At 43.1% G+C, this 13939-nt stretch overlaps 1 protein-coding gene across 1 annotated transcript in view; it reads left to right on the top strand.

Moving 5' to 3' along the window:
* Window positions 1–13375, top strand: part of RNF150 (ring finger protein 150) — a 261431-nt gene extending 248056 nt beyond the window's left edge. Inside the window, exon 7 of the mRNA XM_008685424.2 lies at window positions 6326–13375. Within this exon, the coding sequence (XP_008683646.2) occupies window positions 6326–6444 (119 nt within the window). The 3' untranslated portion in view covers window positions 6445–13375. The remainder of the gene's footprint in view (window positions 1–6325) is intronic.
* The last annotated feature ends 564 nt before the right edge of the window (window positions 13376–13939 follow it).

Genomic DNA, 13939 nt, shown 5'->3' with positions numbered 1-13939 from the left:
ATTAGGTTAGGCTACTGCTGGATTTTGCTTAAAATTAAATGTGGAAATGTATGAAAGCAGTAGTTATGGGTCAACAAAATAGGTTACGAAGCTCCATTTAAAGTGAAGAATTTCCTGCTCACCATCTCATCAGATGCTCGTTAATGCTGTGATAAAGACACTCGAAACTGTGAATTAGATGACAGAGTTAGCCTTAAAACCCACCCAACCAAAACAGTAATGCTCACAGTACCTCGTTTCCTTGGGTATGGATTGTTCATTGTGAGTCAGTGCCAATAAAGGAGGTAAAACAGAATATGTTTAAAAGAAAAGAAGGAACTGAATCAATGACATAGTATTCTCTGGCCATTTTCACGCTCTTTGGGGGCTTACCCTCCTCTGGTGTTCTTCTGCCCTCCCCCTAAATATGAGGTTTTCAGCTGGCGTAGCTACACAGGCCAAGTACCATGAACCAGGGCAACAGACGGTTGGACAGCTGTGGGGACCCAGAGCCTCTTTGCTTGAGCTAAGTGGGGCAGCCCTCACTGTGTTCCCCCTCAATGATTTCATCCCCAGAATTGAGCATATATTGCCAGATATTTCTTTTTCCAAGATAAATTTCAAATCTAAATTTGTATGTAAAATATTGTGACATTTAAATATGGGTAACTAATTCATACTTTGAAGGAAAACATGGTGCAGGCCAAATGAATCGTGTTGGCGGGATGAGTTTGAGTGTTTGGCAGTAGGTTTCTGTGCTCTGGGGAGCGCTGCCCCTGGTGTTTTCTCTGTAATCTTTTGCTAGAAACACCTCATCTACTGTCCTGGTTTCAAATTGCTGAAGCCTCTCACTTCATGTGTTGTCCTCCAGACTCCTGTCTCTATCTAGCTGCCAAGCCCACATCTCCCTTTGCATGTCTCACATCTCCCTTTGGGCCTCTCAACATGGCACACGCGAAACTAAACTCTTGCTCTCTCCCTTCCGGTTCATCTTCCAGTTCCTCCCGCTGGGTAAATGGTACCTGTATTGCTCAAGAAATGTGGGGGTTATCCTCTACTTTCTCCTCTCTTGTTGCCCTTGCCCAGCGCATCGCCTTTCTGTATATCCTCCTTCTAAAATAGCTCTTCAGTGTGTCCCCTTGTCTCCATCCCTGCTGTTGTACCAAAGCCAGCAGCACGCTTCATCCGTTTTGCTGCAATAGTTTCCTCCAGATTCCCTCCACCCTTTGTCCTACCCATCTGTTCTTCACTTGACAGCAAGAGTGATCTTTTAAAATATTAAGTGGATCCTATCACTCTCTGTTTCAGTTCTCTTGATGTCTTTATAATGCATGAAAACCAAGAGAAGGAAGTATGTCAAGTAGGTAGAATACCGTTGCATCCAATGGACTGAGAATTGTTTTGTTTTTTTGTTTTTTTTTCCATGTGTAGAACAGGAATCAAGCTACCTACATCAAAGGGCTGTTGTGAGGATTCAGTAAAGGCCAGTGTTATTTCTGCATTCCTTTTATATCAGCTTTTGCAGGGAAGGAGGTAACGTTCAGTGATCATTTATATTGTTAATAGCTACTTTACACTCACCAATTAGTACCACCTACAGAGAACCTTCTAAATGTTTTAGTGACAGCAGTTTCATTTGTATTATTGTGACCTCAAAGTAAAACATCTGCCTTAATTAAAAGATAAAGCCCTGCTTCCAAAAATTATGGAACAAACTAAGTTCACATAAAAACACGGGACAGAGTAAAAAAATAATTTCAAATGTCTTCAGATCATTTTTTTAAAGTTTCGAAATGGAAAATGATTAGACGATATGCTTGATGTGGTGCTACGTTGTAAAAATTGAACCACTTTTTGGCACGTATCGGATTTCATTGATTTGAATTCATCTTTGCCTGGGGTTGTGTGGGATGGTCGTTTTCCAAAATAGCATCACGAATTCAGCAGCCATAGTTCCATCAGTCCCCATGGCCTTTCTTTCTTTCAATTCACAAGTTCCAATTTAGAAAACACTACAGTGAGAATGAGCCCATGAAAGCTGCTGAGGCCGGTGGCTTGAAAAGCCAAGAGTGGGGGTGAGAAGCTGCCGCTGCGGGTCCATGGCGCCATCTTCATAGAACGCTGACCAACTCAGCCCTTCATTGGGGCTGCCTTTGGTTTTTTTTACTAGATATTTATGAAAGTCATAAAACCACCCCTTGATGAGCTCCTTGGTTGACTTACAGTGTAATTGTGAGCTGAAAATTTTGGCCATTCATGAGCTGAATTAGTTCATGGGCCATTGCAATCAATCAAGCAATCAAACAATCAATATTATATCTCTATAATATAACCCTCATTTTTTATCTCCAGGAATAAGAATAATTCAGCTTTCACTACACCTCAAAGTAGTGAATTCTCCCATTTAGTATATACTTGTATTAAATGTACAACAAACAGACATTTTTTGGATTAAGAAAAGAATGTTCTAGCAAAACAACAACAACAATTTGGAGAGTTGTGCAAAAAGAGAGGCTTACAACTTTGTTCCTCGGTGGGAATTCTCGTAAATATTTACTGAGAAAGCAGCATGTAGGAGACACTGTGCTAGGGTGACATCAGCATATCCAGGTACAAATTCTAACAGCTGGAAAGGACTCTGAGATATCCAGTCCAAACCCATTTTGTAGACAACCAAACTTTAGCCCTAGAGGACAGAGTGACTTAGATAAAGTAACGTGTAGTTACTGTAGCTGAGACTAGAATACAGTCTCATGAAGTAAAATGGGTTCCCAGTTCTTGTGAATACAATTTTAATTATTTCTATTTCTCCTTGTAAAAGTGATGCTTTAGGAGAGTGCTGAGTGAAACGAGTAGATTGAACATATGAAACTACTTCCAGCCTCTCCTAAAACCCCACATAAATTACAGCAAGGGAATTTTGTAAGGTGTAGACCAACATGGACAGGGAAAAGGTAAAAAGAGACAATAACAAGATCTGGGCAACTGGAAAAAAAATGAATGAAGGGCCAAGGACTTAGTGGATCTGAGAAACAGAGCGAGCTCCTGTGTCCAGCTGTGCAGGTTGTGCACTGTCCCAATCTAGTGGACACTGCTTACTCTGACTCCAAAGTGAAGGCTTTCTTCGGAGTGGTGCTGAGCATAGCCTGCACAGCAGCAAGCCATAGCCCTGAAGAGAAAACAAGTGCAAAGTGGCCATGAGGGAAGGGAGAACCATCCCAATTTGCAAAAAGTCAGGGATTGAAAGTACCAGGTGGCTCTGGAGAAGAGGATAAATGGGAAGGAAGTGCACACACACAATTAAAAATGGGCTACAGATACAGGTACAGATGTGGATGTGGTCTAGATGTAGTTATAAATATAGGTATAGACACAGGTATTCCCCAGCCTAGAATGTGTTTTGTTGTAATGTGGGGCAGGGATCCAATTTTGCCTTTTTTTCTAAATGACTAGTTTTATTACATATTTGTTGAGTGCCCCCATTTTCAAATACTACGTACTTCTATCTGCCGAGAGCTGCTTCCAAAGCCTTATTCTAGCCATGGATCTGTCTCCGTTACTATGAGCCTCATGCATTCATGGGCCTAGGAAACCTATTAGAGCTCAGTCTCTAGTTTGGATATATACCTGTGAAGCAGCCAGTTCTGTCGATCTCATTCTTAAGGCCAGAACTCTTTGTTAGTTCTGTTTGTCTCCTTTTAAACATCTTAGGAATTCACTGTCTTTTCCCATGAAAAAATGTTCAATATCACTCAGCATCAGGGAAATACAAATCGAAACCACAATGAGATACCCACCATCTCATATCGGTCAGAATGGCTAAAATTAACAAGTCAGGAAACAACAGATGTTGGTGAGGATGTGGAGAAAGGGGAACCCTCTTACACTGTTGGTGGGAATGCAAACTGGTGCAGCCACTCTGGTAAACAGTATGGAGGTTCCTCAAAAAGTTAAAAATAGAGCTACCCTACGACCCAGCAATTGCACTAGTAGGCATTTACCCAAAGGATACAAACATAGTGATTCAAAGGGGCACCTGCATGCCAGTGTTCATGGCAGCAATGTCCACGATAGCCAAACTATGGAAAGAGCCCAGATGTCCATCGACAGATGAATAAAGAAGAGGTGGTGTGAATGTGTGTGTGTGTGTGTGTATACACGCACACATACATACACACAATGGAATACTACTCAGCCATCAAAAAGAATGAAATCTCGCTATTTGCAACAACGTGGTTGGAACTAGAAGGTATTATGCTAAGCAAAATAAGTCAGTCAGAGAAGGACAAATATCACATGATTTCACTCAAATGTGGAATTTAAGAAAAAAAACAGATGAATGTAGGGGATGGGAAGGGGGGAAAAAAAGACAAAAACAGAGAGGGAGATAAACCATAAGAGAGTCTTAATCATAGGAAACAAACAGAGCTGCTGGAGGGGAGGTGGGTGGGGGGATGGGGTAACCGGGTGATGGGCATTAAGGAGGGCACGTGATATAAGGAGCAGTGGGTGTTATATGCAACTGATGAATCGCTGAATTATCTCTGAAACTAATAATACACTATATGTTAAGCAAATTGAATTTAAATTAAAGAATTCCCTGTCTTTCATGAAACTCCTGTATTCTCCTTAAGCGTACCTCAACATGAAATTATACCAGTGATTATCAGAGCAAAAGTATTATGACCACCAAGACGTTTTGCTTGTCTTCTAATGGTGTGTTTCTTCAGCAGGATAATGGGACCTGCAAGCTCTTTTGGTTTTAAAGCTGCCTTTTCTGCAGCTGAGCGCCCCAGCCTCCCTTCGGTGTCCCTGGCTTGAGCTTGCCTTCTGGTCCTATTTCAATACGCTCTGACATCCGTCTGTAGAAGGCTCCCTGTCATGCTCGGACATCTCCATCTACACGTGCTATTGCTAGTGCTTAAGAGACGCTTCCTTCTCATTCGTCTGGCTAGAATACGAGTTCTCCTTGAGGGCTCAGTGTAGACGTTGCACCCCATGGGAATCCTTCTGACTCTGCAGTCGGTCACACAGCCCTCTTACCTGCTCCTGTAACACCCGCTGCATCTCCCAGCAGCAGGCATATCCCAGTGTGCTGTGATTGACTATCTAATAGTGTGTCTTCCTACGAGCCAGTAAGCGCCTTGAAGACAGGGATTGTCTTGCTCTTACCCAGGTCCCTCACATCTAGCCAGATCCTTTGTAGATAGTGGGGACTGACTATATCTTGAGTGAATGAATGATATTTGTTCATTGCAGAATGTTTGGAAGTAAAACTGAAAAAAAAATTTTTTAAGAAAATGAATGTAAATCCCCAAACTTGAGACAACTCTTCCTAGCGCTGTTGGCTTCCTTGCTTCTAGTTAACTTTCTCTTGCTTCTTGTTAATGTCCTCTGTCAGCCTCACTGTATATAAAGCTTTGACTACGTCAGTGTTCACTTAAAAGAATACTGCGAGCATTTTCTTACGTAACTGCAAGTTCTTTGGAAATGCCACTTTAGTTGTTACAACAAGGAGCTGGTGTTCTAGAAGTAACACGCTTTCCTCTATGTTGTATTCTCTGTTGTTGGACTTTGTTACTGGGGATGTTTTGCTGCTGTAAATAATGTTTCAATGAATATTTTTGCATCTCTGTTTCTCTGTGATACATTCTGGAAATGAAATTACTGAGTGAAAATGTCACAGTTCTCCATGCAGTAAATCAAAGTACTTGCCTCAGTGTAATGCTATGTTTCTTCAAGAGCGAAGATTTTATTTTTTAAAAAAATAGCCCATTTCTACCTTATAGTCATCGGTCATTTTGTTATACTGCCCTGTGGATTATATAATAGCAACCTGTGCCCACTTCTCTGATTAGTTTTTCTTACCGATTTCAAATCTTTATGTTGAAAGTGCAGCCCTTTGTGAAATGTTCACAGATATTTCAAGTTTGATGTATGCCTTTTGATCTTATTTTTCATGTTTTTAATATTTTTGAATTTTATGCACATTTATCGATCAGCTCTACTGTGAATTGCTCAGCTGCTTTTCCACATAGAATTTCTTGCCCTACTTCGATATATGAGATATTTTCCTACTTGGATATACACTTATAAGATATATCTTCTTCTAGCTATATTAGTTTCTTTTTTACATTTAACTTTTTGACCTACTTAGAAATTATTTTGGGCTATAGTGTGAAATGAGGCTCTAACTAGTTTTGGGGTTTTTTTTACAAAATAGCCAATATTTCTAATGCCTTCTCTCAGCCATCAAAGAAATGTTACTAAAGACAATTGTATTAAAATAAGCAGTGTCCAAAAACATAGTTCAGTGTTCACCATGAACTTTGCTTTCTCCTCGCAGGCGAGCAGGAGCCAGCTGTAAGCAGTGATTCTGACATCTCGCTGATTATGGCGATGGAGGTTGGACTGTCTGATGTAGAACTTTCCACTGACCAAGACTGCGAAGAGGTGAAGTCTTGAAATGGTGAATATAGAACAAAGGGATGGTAGGACCCAAGGGGAAGGAAGGGAGGAGGACCTCAACAATTGGACCGGGCACACCACACCTCCAGAACCACTTGGTAACTCCACAGCGCTCCGCTCAAGAATGGGAATGAAAGCATTATCCAAAGTCACGTTAATCAGGAAGCCGTCTCTCCATCTGTCCAACAGTCCGCAGCCTTGGCAGCTGGGAAGTCGAAAGCTGATTCTCCCTCCCATGTCCTTGTAGACACACACTTCAGAAGCTCCTAAAACATACAGGAAGGACATGTTTAGGGCTTCTTACTTCTATTTCCTCTTCTTCCAGGTCTTGTTTTGTTGTTTGGGGAATGTTGTTTGATTTCTTTGGCAGTTTCTTTTGAAAGACTGTGTGTGGTTTAAGGACGTCCACCCCTTTGGCTGACTCCAGCTTTTGCAGAGAGTTCTGTTTCGAAGCACCGGTTCCCACGATGATCGGTTTGTATGCACCATCTCTGAGATGAATGGCCTTGACCTCTCAGCATGAAGTGTGCATGGCTTGGGGAAGTGCCGCAGCACCCTGAAACCGTCTAAGGCCAGCTTTCCTTAAGAATCTAAATTCTTTTAAGTGGATCTTAAAGATCCTAGCTGCCAGAGACCCCAGCACTAAGCTCTGAACCCACCGAGGTTATACTCACTATTTGCACCCACATCACGCTGGCTTCCACTTGCCAGGCTCTGTTAATGGCCCACATGACATGAGAAGGAAGCTCCATTTTTGCCTGGATTTTACAGTCTTTGACTGAAATCCCAAACTCAGAAGTCCCCTCCAGGGCTGAGGCGCTGTTCTCCATGACCGTAGGGCTTGTAGCTGGGACGGCAAGCCCAGTTTTAAGACCAGATACCACATACTCTTCCCAAAAGCAAAACGTCTGTTCTATTGGTGTCCCCAAGGCTAGAACGGTCTTCTGTTCCCTCCACAAGTGGTTTCTGCAGGCGATGGAGGCTTCAGAAGAGACCCAATCCTCTTGGAGCCCAGTGTCCAACACAGTGGGGGCTGCCGGAGCACCTAGGTTTTACCTTAATCCCAACACACTTCTGTTAAACGTCACCAGACCTCCAGGAAGGGTTTAGGGGAATCCTTAGCAGCTGGCTTCCCAGGGCTCCCCGAGTACATCTAAATACCAAGTTGAGGAGGGACGTGTGATTTGATAAACCATTCGATCTAAAAAGTACAGCATGGGAATTTGCTAACCGTTTCTTCTAACAGAGAGAGACAAGGAGGGAGAGGGAAAGAGGCATCCAATCAATACTGAAGCCCACCGGCATTTTTAAACTACTTACGTTTTTATTCTTTTTTTGTAACTATGACAGAGATGTGCTATTTTTTCAGTGGGCAATTTTGTAATACATTTAGACTACCCAGATGCAGAGATGACTAAGGTAGTGAATGGTTTCCCTGGACAGTCGCGGATCACCTCATCCTCCGTAAGAAGGCGACATGTGGGTTACTAAGAAGGAGAGCTTTTCTCACTGAGTTATTTACGTCTTTGACGAGGCTTCTCCACCTCATTACACTAATACTCATCCCCAAACCAGAGCTGGGCTGTGTCGTAAATCCCCGCTGCCGAAACATGGACTGGATGTCAAGGGGGTAGATGTCAGACTTCTGGTTGCTCTTTTTTCACCATCTTTAACGATTTCCTATTTGATGCTTTCTAAGTAGGCAGCAAGGCAGGGAAAATGATTACCACCTTCAGAAATGTCACCTCTCTCTGGGAGTGTCACACTTCCTGTAATGAAACCCAGTGTCAGTGTGCGAAGGCAGGCAGGGGGAGTGAAGGCAGCATTGAACCAGGAGTCCCGGCTGAGCCACGCGTTTGCTGGGCCTCATCTTCTCCCTCTGCGAAATGAAGGAGTTTCACAAGATGATGGCCGAGGCTTCTTCTGGCTTTAAGACTGCCAAGGAGCTTTTTGTCAGGAGGGTCCATGTTTTGGCAGATGGCGATGACATACCGCTGACTTCATACCTTAGGGGCGGTTCCGCGGCAGGTGACATGCGCTAATGGCTTTTTGGAATTCGGCACTCCTATGTTGCTGAAAAGGAATATTGATATGATGCAAGGTCGAAGTCCAAGTAAGAGTGGCTTTGTCTTGCCTTGTTTAAAACCACGGTTAGTCACAGAGTTTGTCATCTCTGGATACCTTCAAATCCTAGTCCTTAGTGTGGGATTCTTCATCTCAGGGTGGTTCTTGTTCTTGGTCAGCATAGGGTTACACCATGTACTCCTTCAGTCAGCTCTACCTGAAGCACATCCGGGTATTAACTTAGGTCACGTGGAATTAGAAGAACAATCCAACAGCACGAGAAATACAAATCGTATCCCATACCCAGGAGAGAAAATGCCTTTTGGATGGCATCCTTCATTTGATGGGTGTTGTCTCTTCCTGCTGGTGACCAGGTGAATCAGGAATCAGTTGCCCGTGTACCCCTCTGAGGCCTGTGACTACCCCAAGGAGTTTCTGGAGCCTAGGAGGCTCTCCACTTACCAAAGGTTTGTTTCCGGAGGATTTTCCTGTGGCTTTAGTGGTTTAAAAAAAAAAAAAGTTTAACCAGCATAGAAGGGTTTAAAAGAAAGGAAAACCTTCTCCCATAGACTTCTTCACCACCTCCCCCCACCCCAAAGAGGAAATTCTGAGCTGGGAACCCTCTAGAAGTATATGCAAACTTTATTGTGTATTGACAGATGTGCATTTTCCTATAATGAGTGTCCAGACCAGCACTATCCAATAGAAATATAATGCAAGGCACCCATGTGAATTTTACATTTTCTACTGGCTACATTTTAAAAAGGAAAAGGGAACAGTTCAAAATAATTTTAATCATTTATTTAATCTTTTTGTTTCAACATAAAAAGTATAAATGAAATATTTTACATTCTTTCTTGTACTAAGTCCTCTAAACCCATCGTGTGGTTTGTGCTCGCAGCACACCTCACTTTGGACTGGCTACATCTCCAGCTCCATCTCAACAGCCACGCGTGGCCCGTGGCTCCCAGCTGGACCCGCCCAGAGCCGCTCCAGTATTCTCACACGATCCCCTGACCCTTACAAAGAAAAAAAAGTTAAAACCTAATTACCTCCAGAGAGAGCTAGTCTCCACCCAAGTTGCCTAATGAGAGGCCCAAAGACCTGTTTGTTTTGTAATGAGTAAATATTCAGGCCATTCTTTTTGAAATTTCTGCCTGATCTTTCTAACCATACACTGATATCCATTACTGTCACTGTTACTTCGCTGACCAGTTGGTTGTTTTTTTTTTTAAAGTCACACAAACCATATTGATTTGGTGCTGAAACAAAATTATCTCCCTCACTTCTATGACAAACCCTCAGACTGGTATGTGGCACTCAGGAGCCAAAAAGAATTCCGGACTACAGTCATCCAACTTCACCTCAATCCCTAGTTCTCCTGCTTCCGGGCTGGCAGAAGGCCTTTTCCCAGTGCCAGTGCCTCCTTGGGATTTGAGGGGGGAAAGTGGGAAAGTTATGTACTGACTCCAAATGCAAGACTCTGAGTGACCTTCTTGAGAAGTCTTTGGGGTTGTGACTGCCCAGCCTATTGGGGGAATCACAACAGCCTACAACCACCAGCTCTCCCCCCAAGGCTGTGGCCAAGAAAGGGAGCATTTCCATTCCCTCAGAAAAACTGAGAGTCACCTCGGGAATCGCCTTTTCTGTGTGGCTGATCCCTTTGAGAAGAACTGAGCCCTGATCAAGAGTACAGCAGCTAAACATTGATTTTAGTCTCCAGGGCTTAGTCGCCCCTGAAATACTAACTCTGTCACTTAGGCAGGAAGAAAGGGAGTTGTGAGAAGGCAGAAAGTGAATAGTGGAGGGGCGCCTGGCTGGCTCAGTCGGTAGAGCATGCGACTCTTGATCTTGGGGTTGTGAGTTCAGGCCCCACATTGGATACAGAGATGACTTAAAAAAAAAAAAAACTTAAAAAAAAAAAAAAGAATAGTGGCAAAGGCACCTTCCTATTCTGACATCACCTAGTCATGATGGTAACCATGGAGGCAAATCCCTGTCCAAAGATTGTTTCCAGCATTTCCCTCATTCTGGACATTCATGGGTCTGGGTTTGGTTATGTCAGAAACCACACTGCCCAGTGGCTACTTTGGACAGTGCCGACGTCCTTGCGGCCACCACACCTTCAGAACCAAAAATGGTGACAGATAGCCTAACATAGGGTTCTTTCTTATTTAGGAGTTATGTTGAGATGAAAATGCTTGCAGAGCCTAAAAAATAAGTGGCATTTATTTATCCATTGAATGCATCACCTTGACTGAAAACAAATCTCATTAAATCAAAACTCTTTCAGAAAATCTAAGATAGGGAGTCACATCCTCTGTGGAGCAAGGACCCAGCCCTCTGTGGTGCTGGGGCCCCTGCAGCAATTTCCAGTAGCATTTTTATATGCTTGATCTTAGATTTATTTCCCTTTTCTCTCTCTGTGTGTGTGTGTGTGTGTGTGTGTGTGTGTGGCTTTCTCTGACTGCCTGTCTCTTTCTGTACACACACCTACACACATTCTTTTCCCATCTTTCGGGACAAAAAAACCTTGGTGGCTTTGGATCTATAGTCTTATCATTATTGTGATTACCATTGTTACTGTTGGGTGTTTTTCTTGTTTTTCTTGTGTGGCAATGTCTATATTTGCACTTCTGATGAGGAAAACCAGTTTACTCTAAAGGCAAATCAGTTTCCTCCATAATGGAGTTAGCCATGTTTTCACCTCTCCTAGCACTAATTTAATCACAGACCACTATAGCTATTGCCTTTTTTTCAGGCTTCCTTGCCAGAAAAGTCTCCTAGGCAAATAACGGCGAAGTCGCAATTCCAGAATGCTGTCGAGATCTATTATCTTCTACTTTGGGCATTTGTGACCTTCCTAGTTCACCACAGGCCCTGAGGTTAGGGCTTCTAAGAAAAATGTATGGGCTGACCATATCTGATGTCCACTCATGCTTCTTACTTCAGCTTCTTAGCACAAGAACTTCCTCTTCCTAAGGGATCTGAGAGGCCACTTTTTCCTTAAAGACTGAAAAAGAGACACAAAGAATCCATTCTCCTAAGGGGAGGGACCCAGGTTCCTTGTGCAGTGCCGTGTGTCACAGACGTGTAATTGATGATGGCATTAAGAGGAGGTGGGAATGCTAGCCCGCAGGAAGTGAGAAAGGATGGCAGGATATGAACATGGGCACCCTTCCCAGACAAATGCTCATCCCCTAGGTTTGGAGCTGACCTGGTGTTTTGGGGTGCGTATGTGTGTGTTTTAAGGAGTTTAACCCTCGTGAGTTAAATACTCACGGTTGCAAAGAAGGTTGGGATTGCCTGAAAGATAAATTAGTTCTGAGAAACAGGAATGAGTCTCTCAGCATCACTCACCTCTTCTCTTTGCCCCCTTGTCTCCCCATCTCACAGCTCCAAGCCCTTTGTAGTAGGAACAGTAATTTGTAAAAACCCATACAGATTGGTAGCCATGCTTCCATTTTGACCCTTGTGATGACACGAAATTACCCCAAAACGAAAGAGGTGATTCTGGATCCTAGATGTAGATCCTTCATTATCAAGCCCTTTAATGACAAAACCTGCTGGTTGTGCAAAGAACCCAATGAGGTCACTCACATCTCTCTATCAGCCGTGAACCATGCCTGCCTCAATCAAGTGGCTTTTTCAGGAATCTCGGCGATCAAAGACCTTTTCATCTTTGTGCTGCTCTTGATTGACGTTTGCACTTCCTACAGAGCCATTCGCTCCATGGCCACCTGAGACATGTTTGTTGGTGTTAATGATAAGGCAAGGACATAGTCTCTTAAGGGGTCTGCAGTTCTGTACAGAGCAAGGGAGAACTTCTGTGGAGAACTTAGCTCCACCCAAGGGCCCCAGAATCACTGCTTGGCAGAATGTCTGTGGTCTTGTCATCCTAACTGAATCGAAGGGCTTGGAGGAGCAGGAAAATGTGAGGACCATGTGTGCTATGTAAACCAAAGACCGATCACCATCCAAATGGACACATGTTCTTCCACTGACTCGCTTAATTTTCTCCTCATGTTCTTGTCAATAAAAGGGAAGGTGGGTTGCCTGGTCAGACGAAACTGTGAAACCTTAGGGGGTTTTCTCTTGCAGGCTGGTGATTGCCCTTATTAAATCCAGAAATCTAAAAAAAAAAAAAAAAAAAAGTATCGTGGCCTTAGTACCACACCATCTTTAGTCTGGTGTTTCGTCCCCTTTTCCCTCAAAAAGTTTTAGACAAAACTAGCGCTTTATTGTACTCGGAATTATTGTTCTCTTTGAGAATGTGAAGATTTTAAATAGCCAAAGAATTTTCATGTAGGAGAGCTTCGTAATTAGAGTGGATCCCGCGTTTTTTGAAGAAAACTACCAAACTACTGCCTGTACGACTAGAGAGCAGAGCCTTTGAAGAAGGGTTGCCAGGGCACGACTTCCTCTTGGCCTCTGGGGTACTTACTGGTGAGCAGGCGGTTAGTGCGAGGGGGCAGGGCGCCCTCTGCTGGCAGAATCGCCGTTATGCGTTCAGCCAGTGAATTTGACTAGGGTCACCATTTCCTCCACGGACTCGTCACTTGCCTTCCGTCATACAGTCTCCTCGGTAGTTGAGAATTTGGTCCACGTTTATCAAAAGAGGAACGCATGTCACAAGCTCGGAAACGTGGAAGGAGAGCCCCACAGAAGATCTTACTGCGCTCAGCAGCCCTTTCTTCAGCAAATGTCAAAGCGTCTCGTTAGTTCTGTTGGCAAAGAAGCTGCGTCCGGCTGGGATGTTTGTGCAGAGTTCGAAGGCAAGGGCCTGAGTGTTTTGTAACTTATCTCAACTCTCTTCTTGTCAAATCACAAAGGAAGATCAATAAACAGACTTCTTTCATATGAATGTAAATGGTGTGAAATACTGACGTGTTTTGTACATGTACATAATAATATATTTACTTCCTGCTTTCACATTAGTAATCTGAAATGGTCGTACCATTTTATAACCAGAAAGAGATGGTGGGGGTGGGGGAGGGAGGGGAGGGGCTGTTATTTTTATAGTGGGATGTCCCTTCTATTTAGAAAACTTGAAGTAATTTTGTACTCGTGAAAAGTTACATTCCATTCATCTCCTGAAAAATAATGGGACTTGTTCTTTAAAATATTCATGAGCTGGGAGGATGATTATTCTAGTTTCCAGGGGAGCCTCCCAGGCAGTGTATATGTGATACCCAATTTTATAGACTGCGGACCATGACCAGCAATTGCCATCTCAATAATGTGAAAAGAAAAAAAACCCGACTTCTTTTAACCCCTTTGTATATAACACATTGTTATTTTCACTGAAAAAAAAAAAAGTGCTACAAAGAATTTACCATTTTAAAATATTCAGAAATGGCACCGTAAATCGATCTCTAGTATTTCCCTGCTAGCGAGAAAAAAATGCAGTGGCTTTATTTTTCCTCCC

Source organism: Ursus maritimus, unplaced genomic scaffold (genome assembly GCF_017311325.1).
Source record: "Ursus maritimus isolate PB19 unplaced genomic scaffold, ASM1731132v1 scaffold_11, whole genome shotgun sequence".
Classification (NCBI taxonomy): domain Eukaryota; kingdom Metazoa; phylum Chordata; class Mammalia; order Carnivora; family Ursidae; genus Ursus; species Ursus maritimus.
Note: the sequence above shows the minus strand (reverse complement) of the source record. Positions and strands in the feature narration are given on the sequence as shown.